The sequence below is a fragment of the Myotis lucifugus genome, unplaced genomic scaffold (assembly GCF_000147115.1).
Source record: "Myotis lucifugus unplaced genomic scaffold, Myoluc2.0 scaffold_45, whole genome shotgun sequence".
Taxonomy (NCBI): domain Eukaryota; kingdom Metazoa; phylum Chordata; class Mammalia; order Chiroptera; family Vespertilionidae; genus Myotis; species Myotis lucifugus.
The window spans coordinates 1,088,363-1,108,124 of NW_005871093.1; the positions used below are offsets into that span (position 1 = coordinate 1,088,363).

The window sequence follows — 19,762 nt, forward strand, 5'->3', positions numbered from 1 at the left end:
CATGAATTCATGCACCAGGCCTCTAGTGCTAAAGTAAATATGAAAAAAAATTAAGGGGCTAAGAATAAGCAAGATAATTTTGAAGAAAAACAATTTTGAAGAACAAAGAGAGGTTGTTTGTGCTAAATATCAAGTCTTATTATAAAGCTATAGTTACTTAGTGTGGTACTGTGACAAGATAGAAAAACTAATATCACAGAGTAGAAAGTTCAGAAACATCCATGAATATATGAAAACTTGATTACAACAAGCAGACGTTACAAATCATGGAGTAGAGAACGAATTATTCAACGTTTAACGCTGGTTCAGTTCCACATAGAAGAGAAAGAATCCCTGTCTCACACCATACTTAAAAAAATATAAATATCCACACTCTATGCCAGGAAAGCTGCTCATTTTTTTTTTCTTTTTATTTGGTAACTGGCTACTTCTCCTTAATCTAATTTTTTGACAATCTAAAACTATGTGGTCAACTTATTGTTCTTTACTAAATCTCATCCAATGTATCTTTGTCAAGAACCTATTGGGTGCCTAATATTGTTAGATATTGTGAGTGAAAGAAAAGAAATATGCTAGTATCTTTGCTTTTGTAAGGCTTATGGGAATCTTATAACTTTGTTTATACATTTTTCAAAAAGATATAAGTTTATAGAAGTTCATGCTGGATTTCACCTTACCTGGGTTCTCTATGGTTTGAAGAAATTTGAAAGTCTTCCTAGGTGTAACTTCTACAGAGATACTAGTAAAAACAAAGTTGGCTTTTCCTTTGTTTTAGCAACAGCGTACTGTCTACAGACTGACTCTAGTTAAAGCATGGAATGTGGATGAACTCCAAGCCTATGCTGAGCTGGTGTCTCTAGGGCATCCTGACTTCATCGAAGTGAAGGTAAGCCCCTGCTGGCCACTGCTGTACCGTCTTCCTGCGATGCTTTGTTAATCATCCTAGAGTTAACATTTTTTTAGACTCTATGGGAGGTCCCAGATGTTTTATGTATTCATTCAGAAATATTAATCAGGAACCAGGCACTGTTCTAGTCACTGGGGATAGTAGCAGTAAAAACTAAGCATTAGTTCTCACAAAAATATTATTTTAGTGAGAGGTAGACAGTCATCACAAACTGAATAATAAGAAACTACATATAGTTGACTGGTGAACAATGCGAGGTTAGGAGCACACTTGAAAATTCATGTATAACTTTTGACTTCCCATAAGCTTAACTACCAATAGCCTACTAAGACCAGAGCCTTATTAATAATATAAACAATTGACTAAGATATATGTAATATATGTTATATACTATATTCTTACAATAAAATAAGCTAGAGGAAAGAAAACTTTATTAAGAAAATCATAAGGATGAGAAAATACATTTGTAGTATTTATTGAGAAAAATGTGTCGATAATTGGACCTGTGCAGTTCAAGCCTGCAAGGGTCAACTGTAGTAACATTAATATGCTGAATGATTGGTTGGCTTTTAAATAAATTTCAATTATGGAAAATTTCAAACATATGAGAAGTGGAGATACTGGTTTAATTTACTCCATTTGTCCGTCACCCAGCTTCCAAAATTGTTAACTCATGTTTCAGCTATATTCTTACCCATTTTCTCACTTTACCATATTATTTAGAAGCAAACCCCCACATTATATCATTGATTCATAACTGTTAAAATATATAACTCTAAAAGATGTATACTCATTTTAAACACTTATTCAGAATACTGTTCTCATAACTAAACAACTTTAACATAATTTTAAGTATTAGAACATATAAGGTTTCAAACTGGGCCAATTATTTCAACAGTATTTTTAACACAATATTTTTTATGTATATATATTTTTATTGATTTCAGAGAGGAAGGGAAAGGGAGAGAGAGATAGAAACATCAATGATGAGAGAAAATCATTGATCAGCTGCTTCCTGCATGCCCCACACTGGGGATGGAGCCCGCAAGTCGGGCTCATGCCCTGACTGGAATGGAACTGTGACCTCCTGGTTCATAGGGCGATGCTCAACGGTATTTTTAAATCTGGGCCATTCATTGTAAATGCATTATTTTTCTCTTAAATTTCTTTTAATCTAATTTCTCTTCCATATGTTTTTCCCCTTTGTAATTTATTTTGTTGAAGAAAGTATTTATCCTGGCTTGTTCCCCATATTTATATTCTAGATTCTGCTGATTGTATTTTCCTATGTTTTCTATATTTCCTGTGGATTGGTAGTTAGATCAAGAGAAGATTGATTTATCTAGGTGATAAATGGAGATGGAAACAATAAAATAAAATAAGAAAAGAGAAGATTGATCAGATTCTTGTGTGTGTGTTTGCATTTCAAGATTATTTCATTGGTGGTATTGTGTACTTCCAGGAAGAGACACGTAATGTCTGGTTATCTGTGTCATGGTTTTGCCAGTATTTCATTTATTTATTGGGTATATTTATTTTTTTTTATTCTAGAGAGGGAGCAAGGGAGAGAGAGAGAGAGAGAGAGAGAGAGAGAGAGAGAGAGAGAGAGAAAGAAAGAAACAGCAATGTGAGAGAAATACATAAATTGGCTGCCTCCTGTATGTACCCCTGACCAGGGATCGAACCTATGTGCCCTGATCGGGAATCGAACCTGTGAAGCTCCAACCAATTGAGCCATTCCAACCAGGGCTTTGCCAGTGTTTCTTTGGGATGGATTCCTATAAGTGGGTTGATGTATCAAAGGGTAAATGCATATATTGTTTTGCTAGATATTGTGTTTGGCTGTTCTAGATATTATAAGCCAGAAGGCTTTTCTGAGAAGATGACTTTTTTAAAACTGGTATCTAAATACTAAGAAGCAACACAATATGCAAAGGCTTGGGGTTAGAACGTTCGAGCAAATGGCAGAGATAGTATATGGAGGTCCTATGTGATCTCTGTGGGGCGGCTGGAGTTGACAGTGACAGAAGATGAGTCAGAGAAGTGGACTGGGGCCGGATTCTGTTAGGTCTTTCAAGCAAGGATAAGAGAATTGGATTTTATACCAAATTTCATGGTACGCTTTTCTTTATACTAGGTGTACTTCTAAAGCTGGAGAATCATGTGTCTGATTTATGATTGTAAAACAACACCTTGCTGCTGTCATAAAGAGAGTATAGAAGGCAATAGTAGAAGTAGGCAGACCAGTTACAAAGCTATTGCTGAATTCAAACAAGACATGTGATGGATTGGGGAAGGTCATTGGTAATATATGTTGGAGAAATGTAGCCGCATTTAGGATAAATTTTGGAAGTAGAACCAACAGAACTTATTGCTAGATGATATGTAGGGAGTGAAAGAACAAAAGGAATCAATAATAGCACTGGATTTTTAGCTTAAACAGTTGTGTGGATGTGGAACAGTTTACTGAGATGGAAAGACCCAGGCAAGGAAGGAGGTAAGTTTGGGAAGTAATTTCATGTGTTCTATGTTGGCCTTATTAAATTTGAACCACATGTAGGTTCAAATAGGCCCCAGATCATATAAGTGTGGAGGGCAGCTCTGGCAGAGACAGGACTTGGGTTTAAAGCACAGAAGACTAGGCGCTTTTAACTTCAGTTGAAGGCTGAATTAGGACAAAATTTACCCACTGACACAGAATGGCACTTGGAGATTTATCCCTTACCTATGCTGTTGGTGAAAAAGTTTTCCAGGACCTATCCCTCAAAAGGGGTTGATGGTAAAATTTAATAGTGCCTCCAGGTCACAAAAAGGCTCTGAATATGTGAAATGGATAGTGCCAATTGACCCTGGGTTAGTGATATGCCTGGGGCTCTCTGCAGAAGCAAACACAGTACTGTTCATATCCTTTGTCTGTATGTCCTGGATGTGTGTGTATGTGGTGGGTGCCAGAGTCCTTCAGAGTCTGCACACACTGGTGTATCAAGTGGGGAAGAGAGAAGAGCACAGCTTTGATACATTCCTGAAAGGTGCTGAAGGAGCTGGGACAGGTTACTATCTTCCTTGAGTCTAAACTTCCTCAAGATTAAAATTAGAATAATAGTAGCAATGTAATAGCTTTGTTTTGAGAAATTCATTGGGGTAATGGGTATGCCTGGATTCAGTAAATGTTTAACTCACTTTCCGTTAAGCACATTTATTTAAACTAAATCAATAGAAGCTATTTATTACATTGATTTCCTCTTTTCTTTCAGTGTTAGTCTTGTAAAATAGTTTTTCTATTATATCCTCAGGTAAATTAACGTACATTTTAGCTTTGTTAGGCTTAAATAGGCCTTTCTTTGCTAACCTGAGAATCTTAACCATCATTATTGGCTTGCTTGTTTGTGAAAATGTGTTTCATGTTACAAACATCTGTCTCATTGAAAAACTTTTATAACACTATTTATAAATGAAATATTGCCTTTGTATTCTCTACTGGCATTGTACCTTGAGAATAGTAAGTACCCAGTAATTATTTGCTGTCAAATGATACAAGACTCTCTTACCCTTTGCACTGTAACTGTCTATAAGAACTCAATTCTTGCAGAATGCATCTTGCAAAACAAATGGGTTAGCATAGCCTCACTCTTTCTGTGAAGATAAGGAATAGTACCAGTTGTTCATGTACATGGTAATACCTAACTGGTGTTTATCAGTTGGTTCATGATCGTTAAAGAGTAGACAAGTTCTGAGTAATATGAATGAAATCTTATATTAGATCAGAAAAGAGTTCTGGGGTTTCTTATCAAAGAAGAATTTGTTAGATCTTTAGGTCATTCAGCATAGAGTGGTTGGGGGTCCAGAGAAGAATAGGCTCAGAATTTTGACATATTATCCCAGTTATCTGGTAAGGGACATGCACAAGATATGATGACATTGAGGTCAGATAAGGTAGAGTTTCCTGACTGGAGATTGAAGAGATGATGGAGGATTTAGGCAGGTGAAGACTGGATGCTGAGTGAGACGGTCCAATAAGAAGGCCTCAAAGCCATGTTGAGAAGCTTGGGCTGTTTGTTTGTTTTTGCGGGGGGAGGGGACTGTTGAAGCATTTTCAGGATATAGGAATGACATGATTTGGGTATCATGCTGCAGAATGTCATAAAGACATTTCTCATCAAACTGTAGGGAACAAAAACAGGATCAGGAGTCTTTAGACACCCAGTCAGTTTAATTAGAATAGCAAGCTGCCAAAATACTGCTCACCCGCATACCTTGAATCCCTAGGTAAACTTTCCAAGCAGCCAGTAAAAAAAGACCTGATGCCCCCCATCTCCTAGAGCAGAGAAATCCATCAGAAAAGTGCTAAGGTCATGGTGTGGGCTATGCTTCTCACTACAAACGTGAAGATGTACAGATGGTCCTGTTCTTTGGGAACTTGCTTTGGGTCTGCTTGTTACTCCTCAACCTGTAGATTCTGGAGTGAATGACTACTTTCCAGTTGCCGCATTGTGCCCATCTGTTTTCTTAAGGTTGTTCTTTTTTCAAAGTTGTGAGGAAACACGTGATGTTGGTAATAAATGGGGAGGGTGTGGGGTGTGGAGGTGAGTGAGAAGGTGGCAGATAGCCATGATATGAGGGAAACTGATAGTGGTTTTAGATAGTTCAGGGTTAAGTGTGACCAGGAATAAAGTCAGCACAAGTCACTGGTAGACCAGAGTTTGGAAGAAGTGAAGAAGCCAAGGCAGAGAGCACCACAGAGTGAGGCATTAGGAGCTATACTGGTGAGGGCTCAGGGGTTCCCGAAAGTGACTTCACAGACCAGTTCACTGAAACCGGTTTCTGCCCGAAGCATTTCTGTCATGGTGAAGGCTCAGGCTCTGTGGTTGGTTCAAGCTACCCGTACTGCCGACCCCAGCAGATTTGGTTTGGCTAAAAGAGAACTTTTATGTGAAAGTGCTTTGGAAAGTGCTATAAAGCATCATGCGAATGTGTGGAGAAACATTATGTGGAGGCATAATAATGAGCTGTGTGGCATTCATTCTCTAATTTCATTTCCAAGCCAAATATCTCCTTAATATTTCATGATTTATTATTGCTGAATAAGAAATATTAAACATTTTCCAAAGCCATTGTCATGAATATAAGATCTTATCTAAAAACCTCTGCTTCAATGAACTAGCTTTTTAAATATTAAAAATAAATTCCTTTGAAATAACTGTTCCATACATGGCTGTTCATATAATTCATGCATCATTAACAGTATTTAAATTGAAGTGAAGTTTGTTTTTGTGACCAATTTTATCTATCAATAAATCATTTTCATGGTTTTTATACATTCAGGTATGTTTAGCATAATTTTTCAGCCATGCTTTCTTAAAGATTTTTTAAAACTACTTGCTTTTTTAATTCACCGACAACTCAGACTCAGTTTAATGAATTCAATAAATTATTGGGCTAATAGAGAAGATTCTCTTGTTTGCTAGAACTAAGCTGGGTCACCTAAGGTTTGCGTCCAGCAAAGGTCATCTCAGTCTAGTAGACCAGCAATCTTCTTGCACAGCCATCTGGAACAGAGCGTTCTGCAGAGCTCGTCTGAGTTTTCAGCCAAGTCCCTGGCTCTGCCATCTGTAGGGTCAGGGTCACTCTTCAGAGTTCATTTGTGGGTTTTTCATTTAATGTCATTCTACCCCCTTTAATGACTGGTGTGTGTGTGTGTGTGTGTGTGTGTGTGTGTGTGTGTGTGTGTGAGAGAGAGAGAGAGAGAGAGAGAGAGAGAGAGAGAGAGAGGTGTGTATGTGGTGCATGTTTTTTATTTCAGTATTCCCTACTTAGTAGTAGCATATCTAGAATATTCCATTTGTCAAGAAAGTTTGATTCTGGGGTATTTGAAGAGCCTACAAAGTTAAGATATCCAATATTTAAAAATGAATTATTTATCATTATGTAATCTACCAAGTAGAGAACTTAGCTATGAAATTTTTGGATTTTATATGACTGGGCTGTCAGGTAGAGTTCAAAACAGAACCAAAGTTATCTCACTGAATAAGAATTTCTATAGAGGTGAGATACATGTAGGTGTGCTTAAATGCATGTATACACATCCACATAAGTATTTCCTATTTGGCATGAGTGTGTGTGTGTACAAAATGCATTACAAAGTGATGTCTTTAAAGAATAAATAATAATAATAATGGGATCCCTATCCAGCCTTTAACATAAAATTTACCAACCTCTAATCTAAACTGTACCGTAAAATGGGAGTTCATTTTATTTTCCCAGTGAATAAATTGTTCAGTGAATTTTTATGGGTGTCAACTATGCCTGCCTTATTATTCTAGGGGACTGTCATCCCTGAGAATTAATCTATTATAGATCCCAGATGAATCTGAATGGAAAGATACGTTGTTGGTTCAAATAATATTGTCATACATGACACAAAGCACAGGTACCCAAGCACCAGCACTGTCATAGAGTGAAAACATCGATCAGCCCGGGAGCACCAGTGCTGTCCTTGTCACTAACTCCTTGTATTAGTTCCCAAGAATTTTATCATCGTTGTATCACTTTCTTCACTTTAAAATACAGATGGGATTGATTTGGATGAATTCTAGAAGCCTTTCTAGCTCTGAAATTTTCTCTATGACATTTAAACAGGTCTGTAATTGTCTCTAACTATTGTAATGTCTCCACAGGGTGTTACCTACTGTGGAGAGAGTTCAGCAAGCAGTCTTACCATGGCCAACGTGCCCTGGCATGAGGAAGTGGTACGCTTTGTCCGTGAATTGGTGGATCTGATCCCTGACTATGAAATTGCTTGTGAACATGAACATTCCAATTGCCTCCTAATTGCTCACAAAAAGGTAAGAGTAATTTGAATATGAATTCTTCTGCCACCCTTATCCTTTACTTCTCCCTTTCTTCTCTTTCCTCTTAATTTTCCCCTCACCTTATAACAGTGAATATCTGCTTGTTTGCTACCTTTCCTAAAATAATAATTTAAAAAACCCTAAAGTCTTTCTGTTGGGTTCATAAATGCTCTTCTTTTGTGTGAAATTACTTTGTATTTAGTCCTCACATAGGCATTTGAAGTGCTTTCTGGATTGTAATTGGTGCATGCTAAAAAACAAGAGCAAAACCCGCTTGTAATAAACTTCTAGGCCTTTTCCGGGATGACGAGGGAAAACTAAAAAGTAAACAACCTCCATATGAGTGTTTCTGACTGTCAGAAGAAATATTGAGGTATTTATCATATTTTAGATCACTTTGAATCTTGGCCTGTGGAGAAATTTCTCTGAGATTTTGGTTCATAACTCTTTCAATTTTTCCCCTTCAGTGCTTTTATTAGGCAGAATGTATAAATCCAGTGTATTTCTTAAGTAAATAATGCCTAGCAAAGGAAAAATTCAGCTCTTCATAGACGTAGGCCATTAAAATAAGGAAAACTGATCAGGAGGCTAAGTGTTAGAACAGCTATTATAAAATGTCCTTATGGAAATATTTACACAGAAACAATATAGTATCTGGAATTCATTTCAGGCAAGGTATGTGATGTGTGGATGGGTTGGGGTTATTGAGGCTAGATGATGGATACGTAGAGGTTTACTAGTATACTATTCTGCCTAGTTTCTAATTCAAATTCTCCATTAAAAATGCTTTTTTAAAGTAGTAGACATGGATGAACCTTGAAAACACTGTAGTAGGTGAAAAAAGTCTGACACAAAAGGCCACATATTGTATGATTTCATTTATAGAAAATGTTCAGAATAGGTAAACCCATAAAGATAGGAAGTAGATTGGTGGTTGCCAGGGACTAGGGGAAGAACAGATTGGGAAGTGATTGCTGATATCTATGGGATTTCTTTTTGGGGTGATGAGAGTGTTCTTGAATTATATGGTGGTGTTGTTTGCACATGTTCATGACTATGCTACTGAATTGTATACTTTAAAAGGCTGAATTTTATGGTATGTGAATTATATCACCATAAAGGTCGATTAATACCAAAAAATTAGTAAAGGTCAAGGGTGGGCTACTGTCATACTGGTTTGGTGGTGATGAACTCATGTCCTTTAGTGTTCTTTTATCTGGGAAACCCTTTATCTGTCTTACTCTAAATGATAGCCTTCTGGTTAGAGTAATCTTGGTTGTAGGTACTTGCTTTTCATCACTTTGAATGTTTTATGCCATTCTCTCTGGCCTGCAAAGTTTTTGTTGCAGAATCAGTTGATAGTCTATGGGAGCTCCCTTGTACATAACTAATGCTTTTCTCTTGTTACTTTTAAGATTCTCTCTTTGTCTTTAACCTTTGATATTGTAATTATGACATATCTTGGGGTGGGCCTCCTTGGGTTCATCTTGTTTGGGACTCTATGTGCTTCCTGGACTTTTGTGTCTGTTTCCTTCAACAGGTTGGGGAAGTTTTCCATCATTATTTCTATAATTAGGTTTTCAATATCTCCCTCTTTCTCTTATCCTTCTGAAACACCTATAATGTGAATGTTGTTATACTTGATATTGTCCCAGTTAAAAAAGTGGCACACTGGGGTGCCAGACCAGCCTGTTCCACGCTTCCGTACCTCCTACCAGTCTCAGTGTGCTTTCTTCTTTACCTCTCTAGTTGTAGTACTTCCACTCAGCCAGCTTTCCTGTGGTTCTGGATGATAGTTGTTCTGTATTTTAGTTGTAATTTTGATGTGGTTGTGGGAGGCAACAAGTACAGGCATTTACCTATGCCACCATCTTGGTTCTCCTCCTGATGGCTAATTTAAGGGTCGCCTACTGTTATAGACAATGTTTATGTCATTTCAAAATTCATGGGTTGAAGTCCTGACCCCTTAGTGTAGCTGTATTTGAGACGGGGCCTCTAAGAAAGTAATTAATGCTAAAGGAAGCCATAGAGGTGGGACTCTAATCTGACAGGATTGGTTTTCTTATATGAAGAGACACTAGAGCATGCCCACCCCCAGCCTCCCAACCCAACCTTGTGTACACACTAAGAAAAGGCCACGTGAAGCCATAGAGAGAAGATGGCTGTTTGCTGGAACCTTTGTCTTAGAATTCTAGCATCTAGAACTGTGAGAAGCCCTGGCCGGGTATATATTCACAAAGTGAGCAGTCTTGGCAAGTTTGAGTAGGATGAGGGAGGTAACTTCTGAAGCAACTATAATATGCTCCTGTTGGGCAAGTTCATGGTACAGTGAAGTCCTGTGGCAGAGGAACTGTCATAATCTCAGGCAATTTGGAAAATCTTCCCAGAGCAAAGGACATTTATGAGGAGACCTGAGGCTTAAGTAGGTGTTAATGAGACAGGAAATAGCATGGAAGTCATATGATGGAACTAGTTCATGAAAAGCCTCTAGAATGGAGGTTTGATATTTAGGCCATATGTCCTAGATAATGGGGCTCTATTCTACTGTTGGCATAGTAATCTCAAGCAGTCTGCAGAATTTGGAAACCGCAAACACTGGAATTGGAAGACTGTTGCTGAGTCCCAGAAGTGAGGGCCTGTGTTAGGGCCATGTCAGGGCATGGTGATAGAAATGCTGCTAAGGAAGAATTGATGGGGGCTGGTCATATTTTGGATGTGAGGGGTCAGGGAAGGGAGGGCTCTAGTTTTGAGGTTCAGCACCGGAGCTGACAGTGATTGCTTTCATAGCACTAGAGAACATTCAAGAGCAGTCGGTCTTGGGAGGGAAAATGACGGGAAATATGGATTTCACATCTTGAATTTTAGAGTTCAAAGAGCCCTTGGGGCACCATTTTAAAAAATGATCTTATGAGAAAAAATTTTCTCATGATTCATCGATAAAGTCTTTCATTAGTTTGGCATTTTCCCTCCTAAAGCTCTTAGCTTTTGGGTAAAAAGATCACATGTCATTACAGCACAGGGAATATAGTCAATAATATTGCAATAAGTTTGCACAGTGACAGATAGTTACTAGACTTATCGTGATCACATCAGGTATATAAATGTTGAATCACTATGTTATATACCTGAAACTAATATAATATTTTGTGCCAACTATAATAAAAAAAATTTAAAAATCAGATGTCAGTTAAACTCAGCATGTTGTAATATTCTTTATCCAGGAACCTATACACTTAATATTTTTCTCAACTAGGATATGAAATTGTTAGTTGTTAACTTGGTTTATAAACAGGTTCTTCTCTTTTTTTAATTAAATCTTTATTGTTCAGATTATTACAGTTGTTCCTCTTTTTCCCCCCATAGCTCCCCTCCACCCGGTTCCCACCCCACCCTCTGCCCTTACCATCCCCCCCCACCCCCGTCCTCATCCATAGGTGTATGATTTTTTTCCACCCCCCACACCCCTTTCCCCCCAAGAATTGTCAGTCCACTTCCTTTCTATGCCCCTGATTCTATTATATTCACCAGTTTATTCTGTTCATCAGATTATTTATTCACTTGATTTTTAGATTCACTTGTTGATAGATATGTATTTGTTGTTCATAATTTGTATTTTTACCTTTTTCTTCTTCTTCCTCTTTTTAAAGGATACCTTTCAGCATTTCATATAATACTGGTTTGGTGGTGATGAACTCCTTTAGCTTTTACTTATCTGTGAAGCTCTTTATCTGACCTTCAATTCTGAATGATAGCTTTGCTGGATAAAGTAATCTTGGTTGTAGGTTCTTGGCATTGATCACTTTGAATATTTCTTGCCACTCCCTTCTGGCCTGCAAAGTTTCTGTTGAGAAATCAGCTGACAGTCGTATGGGTACTCCCTTGTAGGTAACTGACTTTCTTTCTCTTGCTGCTTTTAGGATACTCTCTTTGTCTTTTGCTCTTGGCATTTTAATTATGATGTGTCTTGGTGTGGTCCTCTTTGGATTCCTTTTGTTTGGGGTTCTCTGCGCTTCCTGGACTTGTAAGTCTATTTCTTTCACCAGGTAGGGGAAGTTTTCTGTCATTATCTCTTCAAATAGGTTTTCAATATCTTGCTCTCTCTCTTCTTTTGGCACCCCCATAATTCGGATGTTGGTACACTTGAAGTTGTCCCAGAGGCTCCTTACACTATCTTCATATTTTTGGATTCTTTTTTCTTTTTTGTTTTTCCGGTTGGGTGTTTTTTGCTTCTTCAAATCTTTGACTTGATTCTTGCGATCTTCTAGTCTGCTGTTAGATCTCTGTGTAATATTCTTTATTTCAGTCAGTGTATGCTTAATTTCTAGTTGGTCCTTTTTCATATCCTCGAGGATCTCACTAGATTTATTGAGGGTCTCACTAAATTTATGGGCGGTTTCTAGAAAATTCTTGAAAAACCTTATAACCGTGGTTTTGAATTCTATATCCAGTCGTTTGCTTTCCTCCATTTCTGTCATTTGTGACCTGTTTCTTTGTCTCCACATTTTGGCTGCTTCCCTGTGTTGATAGAGTAGCTTTCTGTGCTAGCTGTCCTATAGGGCCCAGTGGCTCAGCCTCCCCAATTACCTGAGGTGGACACTCTTGGTGCACCCCTTTGTGGGCTTTGTGCACAGTCTTGTTGTAGTTAAGCTTTGATTGTTGTTGGTATCACTGGGAGGAATTGACCTCCAGGCCAATTGGCTGTGAGAATCAGCCGTGTCTACGGTGGGAGAACTTCTGTGCTGGAGACACCCCTCTGGGGCAAGGCTTGCTTCAGTGGGGCTTTGGTGCTCACTGAGTCTGCCCCCTGAGTGTGTCCCTTATGGATCTGAGGAGTTGTAATCTGGATGGTCCCACTCTGACCACTGGGTACACTGGCTCTTGGATCTCTAAGGAGGTGCTAATTTAGCCTCTGCCTGAGGCTACCCAGCAGGAGCTACAGAGAGATCTGCAGATTCCTCTTCTTTGTTTGGGGTTTGGAGGTGCCCAGATGAGGCCCAGCTATGAAGCAATGCAAGCTGCTGTGGGGCCTTGGGCCTTCTTTTGGATGTTCTGGGTCTCTCTGATCCAGCTGCAGTTTGTTAGGTAATTTTAGATTGCAAAGGGCCAGGCCATTCATATGCAAAAGCCTCTGCGCACAGATTGGGTGGGGCGGGGTCTCAGGGAATCAACAGAGTGGAGCAAGCAGCTATGGCTGCTCCTCAGTCCTACCCTAAGAGGCCCCGCATCTCAGTGTCCCGGTAATCGCTGCAAGCACCTCTGAGAAAGCCACCCTCGAGTTCCGCCCGATGCCAGACAGCGCAGTTTCTCCCCGTATGAGTCTGGGTCCCCAGAGACTCGCCCGGAACTGGAGTTCAGAGCAGTCGGGAGCTTGTGACTCCCTCCCGATGGAAAAAGACAACCGCGTCCTCAGTTGCCAGCCCTTTTCACGTGCGCCTCCATACCTCTGCACTTGACTTCCGCACCTCCTCTGAGTCTCTGTGCTTTTCTCTTTCCTTCTAGTTGTAGAATTTCCACTCAGCAAGCCTTCCTGTGGTTCTGGATGATGTCCGTTTTGTCTTTTAGTTGTATTTTTGAAGTAGTTGTGCGAGGCAGCAATTTCCGGTGTTTACCTATGCCGCCATCTTGGTTTCTCCTAATCAGGTTCTTTTTATTTTAATATATTTTATTGATTTTTTACAGAGAGGAAGGGACAGGGATAGAGAGTTAGAAACATCGATCAGCTGCCTCCTGCACACTCCCTACTGGGGATGTGCCCGCAACCAAGGTACATGCCCTTGACTGGAATCAAACCTGGGACCCTTGAGTCCGCAGGCTGACGCTCTATCCACTGATCCAAACCGGTTAGGGCAATCAGGTTCTTTTTAAAAAGACAGTGGCTAACAGTTTTGTCTATTTATAAATCAAGTGTCAACATATTACACATTTACATGAATGAGTGTCAAATAAATACTATGAATTAAAAGCCTCCACAGTTCAATTAGTAGTTTTTCTTAATGTACGCTCTGTTTTCTTAACTTCTGGTCATTATTCTATAATTACTTTTGAGAAGCAATTTTCTAAGAGAGTACAAATTGGATTATTTCCCTTTATTGAATTGACTTTTTTTTTTCTTTTTAATTCCTTTATTGTTTAAAGTATTACAAATGGTATTACATATGTTTCCCTTTTCCCCCATTGACCTCTCCCCGGCCATCGAGCATATGCCCTCAACCCCCCTAGTGTCTGTGTCCATTGGTTATGCTTATATGCATGCATGCAAGTCCTTTGTTTGAACTCTTCCCCCCCGACCCCCACTCCCACCTTCCCTCTGAAGTTTGACCGTCTGCTCGATGCTTCTCTGTCCCTGGCTCTATTTTTGTTCATCAGTTTATGTTGTTCATTATATTCTACAAATGAGTGCGATAATGTGATATTTATCTTCTCTGACTGGCTTATTTCGCTTAGCATCCATGCTGTTGCTAATGGTAAGAGTTCTTTTTCTTTTTTTTTTACAGGAGCATAGTATTCCATTGTGTAGATGTACCACAGTTTTTTTAATCCACTTATCTGCTAATGGCATTTAAGCTGTTTCCAAATTTTAGCTATTGTAAATTGTGCTGCTATGAACATAGGTGTGCATAGTCCTTTCTGATTGGTGTTTCTGATTTCTTGGGATATATTCCTGGAAGTGGGATTACTGGGTCAAATAGGAGTTCCATTTTTAATATTTTGAGGAAACTCAATAATGTTTTCCAACCAGTCTGCATTCCCACCAGCAGTGCACTGGGGTTCCTTTTTCTCCGCATTCTCGCCAGCACTTGTCGATTTGTTGATGATAGCCATTCTGACAGGTGTGAGATGGTACCTCATTGTCATTTTGATTTGCATCTCTTGGATGATTAGTGACTTTGAGCATGTTTTCATATGTCTCTTGGCCTTCTGTATGTCCTCTTTCGAAAAGTGTCTCTTTAAGTCCTTTGCTCATTTTTTGATTGGACTGTTTATCTTCCTTTTGTTAAGATGTATGAGTTCCCTATAGATTTTGGAGATTAGGCCCTTATCAGATATAACATTGGCAAATATGTTGTCCCATGCAGTGGGCTTTCTTGTTGTTTTGTTGGTGGTTTCTTTTGCTGTGCAGAAGCTTTTTATTTTGATGTAGTCCCATTTGTTTATTTTCTCCTTAGTTTCTAATGCCTTAGGAGCTGTTTGATAAAGATATTGCTATGATATATGTCTGGTATTTTGCTACCTATGGATTCTTTTAAGATTTTTATGGTTTCCTATCTTATGTTTAAGTCCTTTATCTATTTTGAGTTTATTTTTGTGTATGGTTAAGTTGGTGGTCTAGTTTCATATTTTTACATGTATCTGTCCAATTTTCCCAGCACCATTTATTGAAGAGACTATCTTGACTCCATTGTATGCTCTTGCCTCCTTTGTCAAATTTAATTGAGGAAAATGGCTTGGGTTGATTTCTGGATTCTCTGTTCTGTTCCATTGGTCTATATGTCTGTTCTTTTTCCAGTACCAGGCAGTTTTGAGAACTGTGGCTTTGTACTATAGCTTGATATCTAACACCTATCCTCAAACTTCTCCAAATACTTTGAGAGGAGGAAAGATTCCCAAGCTCATTGTACAAGGCCAGCATTATCCTGATTCCAAAACTAGATAAAGACATTACAAAGAAAGGAAATTATAAGCCAAAATCCCTGATGAACATAGATGCAAATATCCTCAATAAAATATTAGCAAACTGAATTCAGTAATATAGTAAAAAGATCATACACTATGATGAAGTGGGATTTATTCAGAGGATGCAAGTTTCAATATCTGAAAATCATTTCATATGATACACCACAAAGATGAAATGAAGGGTAAAAATCATATGATTATATCAGTAGATGACAGAATCCAGCACCAATTTATGATTAAAAACTCTCAGCAAATTAGAAATAGAGGGAACATACTTCAAAATAATAAAGGCCATATATGACAAACCCACCGCTAATATCATACTCAATGGGGGAAAACTAAAAGTGTTTTTCTTAAGATCAGGAAGAAGACAGGGATGTCTATTTTCACCACTTTTATTCAATATAGTACTGGAAGTTCTAGTCACAGCAATTAGACACAGAAGGAAAAAGTAAAAGGCATTTCGATTGGAAAGGAAGAAGTAAAAATGTCATTTGCAGATGACAAGATCACCCTGAAAAGATTCCACCAAAAAACTACTAGAACTGATAAATTCACTAAAGTTGCAGGATACAAAATAAATATTCAGAAATTGAGATTGCATTTTTATACACCAACTATCAGAAAGAGAAACTAAGAAAACGATCCCATCACCATTGCAAAAAAATATACCTGTGGCCAACAGACATGAAAAGATGCTCAAATCACTAATCATCAGGAAAATGCATATTAAAACCATATCTGTTAGAATGGCTATCATCAATAAATCAACTAACAGCAAAAAATGGAACTGCCTTATGACCCAGGAATTCCACTTCTGGTGTACATCCAAAGAAACTCCAAACTCTCATTCAAAAGGATATATGCACCCCTAAGTTAATTGCAGCATTATTTACAACTAGTGGCCCAGTGGACGAATTTGTGCACATTGAAAGGAAATTAATTAGAAGAAATATTTTAATATCGCTATTTGCCCTTTATAATAGAAATGTCAACAAAAACAACCAAATTCATGGTCGACAATGACAGATTGAAACCCATGCATGCGATTGGCACCAGTGAGAACTTTATATGTATCACGCATGGGCGAGTCAACGTTTATTTTTAAATTGCCAGTGCGCGTCATATGTACCAGTCAGTTGGACGGTTGGACAGATGTATGGACAGTCACTTAGCCTTTTATATATTATTTACAATAGCCAAGATAGGGAAGCTCCCTAAGAGCCCATCAATAGAAGAGTGGATATATATGTAATAGTACATATATACAATGGAATATTACTTCGCCATAAAAATGAATTTTTTTAAATTTTGTTTTATTGCTTAAAGTATTACAAAGAGTATTACATATGTCTCCTCCCCCCCCTCCCCCTTGACATTCCCCCGGCCTCCCCTACCCCCCAGTGTCCTGTGTCCATTGGTTATGCTTATATGCATGCATACAAGTCCTTCAGTTGATCTCTTACCCCCTCCCTCCCCGCAACCCTCCCCAGCCTTCCCGCTGTAGTTTGACAGTCTGTTCGATGCTGCTCTGCCTCTGTATCTATTTTTGTTCATCAGTTTATAATGGTCTTTATTATCCATAAATGAGTGAGATCATGTGGTATTTTTCTTTCATTGACTGGCTTATTTCACTTAGCATAATGCTCTCCAGTTCCATCCATGCTGTTGCAAATGGTAAGAATTCCTTCTTTATTTACAGCAGCATAGTATTCCATTGTGTAGATGTACCACAGTTTTCTAATCCACTCATCTGCTGATGGGCACTTAAGCTGTTTCCAGATCTTAGCTATGGTGAATTGTGCTGCTATGAACATATGGGTGCATATATCCTTTCTGATTGGTGTTTCTGGTAAAATGAAATTTTATTATTTTCAATAGCTTAGAGGGTATTATGCTAAGTGAAATATGTCAGACAGGGGAAGGTAAATACCATATGATTTCACTTACATATGAATCTAAAAAACAAAGTAAATGAACAAATAAAACAGAAATAGATTCATAGATAAGAGAAGAGACTGATGATTGCCAGAGGCAAGGGAAGTTGGGATGCATGAAAAAGGTGAAGGGAATTATAAGTACAAATTGGTAATTAGAAAATAGTTATGGGGAGGTAAAGTAAACTATAGGGAATATGGTCATATTGTAATAACTATGTATGGTGCCAGGTGGGTACTTGAACTATCAGGGGGATCACTTTGCAAAGTATATGCTTGTGCATCTGAAACTAATACAAAATAATATTGAATGTAAACTAATTGAAAGTGAAATTTTAATAAAAGAAAAAATAGTGACAAGAAAAATTAGAATTAGCTTGACCATTAACACCTGATAACGCCAAAAACTTAGTTAATCCTCTTTCATTGATATCGCTCAAGATAAACTTGACTTTCAATTCCGGAATGTATTCTTTATTCAGCAATTTGGTCTTTCAGGTTCAGTTTGGCTGGAGTCCTAAGGTAACAGAAATTCTCCTCTGACTATTTTGCTTTGATATGTAACCATATCTGAAGCATGAAAAACATTTTCTTTATCACGATAGGGATGAAGATCAGGCTCATTTTTAACTTTTTGGTATTTATTTGATTTTTTTTAAATGGATGTATTTACTTCTGACCTGTTTACTTTTTTCCTTTCTAGTTTAAGATTGATAGAGAATGGTGGACGTGGATTGATTATAACCGCTTCCAGGAGCTCATCCAGGAATATGAAGACAGTGGTGGATCAAAGACTTTCAGCGCTGAGGATTATATGGCGAAAACTCCTCACTGGGCTTTATTTGGTGCCAATGAAAGAGGCTTTGATCCCAAGGACACACGATTTCAGAGGAAGAACAAATCAAAGGATATTTCTGGATGTTGACATTGTCTGCATTTAGGATACTGAAGGACAAAAACTGACGGCCCCAGCGGGTTCTCAGACTCCACCGTGATCTTTTCAAGGAAAAATTACACAAATTATATTTCATACCCAGGAGACTGTAAGGCAGGACCTGGGGATGCAAGTCATGTCCTGGGACTGAGGAGACAGCTTCACTCTTGGAGTTCCACAGTCTCACCATTTCTTTCCAGAACTCAGTCCCTTTTCTGATTTTCCTTCTCAGAAGAAATTCACAGTGGGGGGAGGGGGAGGGGAGAGTATACATACTCATTATTAGGATCTAACTGACAGTTTGAGTTATAATTAGTAACACCACCCTTAGAGTGCTATTCATGTTGTACGGAATGAGTATCTTCCTCTTCCCCTTGCGGCTATAGCCCTTGTGGATTGTACGGCCCTGAGGTAAGTGTATCCACTCCCTTCTTAGATTTGAAAGTAACTTAAGTTGTCATAATTCTCAGTTACTTTAAAATACTGCATATATTACTTCAAATTTTTTAGTGCCAACCCTTTAGAAACTGAATTGGTTTTAAAACTGGACTAGATATCATTCCATTCCCAAATTGCCATAGAGGGTAATATATGGGCTGGATTAGAGTGAAAGCTCTTTTCTATAAGAGGAATTGCCATCTGATGTCATTCAATACTTAGTCTCACAAACCTTGAAACAATGAGTACAATTTGCTTTTTGTTTAAAAAGTCAGTGTTTAAGCCTCGTATGAGTACACATATAGCAGGTCTGACCATCTTCTTTTGCTCTTGTTGCCTTAGGTAATTTACTCAGTCTGTTCTTTAAGGTTCAAGTTTTTTCTCATTGTAAATATGAAATACTCAATAGCTTTTTAAAGTATTATAGTTATTTTTTAAATTTCTTTATCCTAAAAATTTTATTAATAAAAAATCTTTTGTAGACATTTAGAACACAGATTTCTTTTGAGTGTTTGTTTTAAAGATGCGTCTAGTCTTTTCAGAAATACTTTCTCCTTATCTATCAGTATTTCATTCAGATCTCTCTTCTCTGCTGGAGTAAAATTCACACATAATATAATCCACCTACTTATTTAGTTGCAAATTGGCCCTGTATTTATAAGTCATAGAGTCAAAATACTTCTCTCTTTTGTGACACAGGATGGGATAGTGACAAAGTACCACAGAAATCACATGTTCTTTCTTGAACCGACCACATCTTCAAGCCTATGTTCAGTTTCCTGTTCTGTTGACTTACGAGAGACGAGCTGGGGGTGGCCTAGCTCAGGGAGGCAAGATCTCATTGAAACTCAGGTATGCTAGTAGTCACGAACAGAAATGGAAAAACACCTTGAAGTAGAATGAAATGTTAAAAAACAAAACAAATAAACAAGAGGTTATACTAAGGAGCCCACAGGTGAGCTCCTATTTGTGATAGGTAACCAAGCAGCCAGTTGTTGGAAAATACCTCAGGGAGTGCAATGAG

General features: G+C 38.2%; 1 protein-coding gene across 1 annotated transcript in view; it reads left to right on the plus strand.

Moving 5' to 3' along the window:
- LOC102421459 (S-adenosyl-L-methionine-dependent tRNA 4-demethylwyosine synthase) overlaps nucleotides 1-19,227 on the plus strand; it is a 116,869-nt gene extending 97,642 nt beyond the window's left edge. The window contains exons 13-15 of the mRNA XM_006088280.3: nucleotides 776-886; nucleotides 7,582-7,749; nucleotides 18,070-19,227. Coding sequence (XP_006088342.1) covers nucleotides 776-886; nucleotides 7,582-7,749; nucleotides 18,070-18,291 — 501 coding nt within the window. The 3' untranslated portion in view covers nucleotides 18,292-19,227. The remainder of the gene's footprint in view (nucleotides 1-775; nucleotides 887-7,581; nucleotides 7,750-18,069) is intronic.
- Nucleotides 19,228-19,762: the final 535 nt, after the last annotated feature.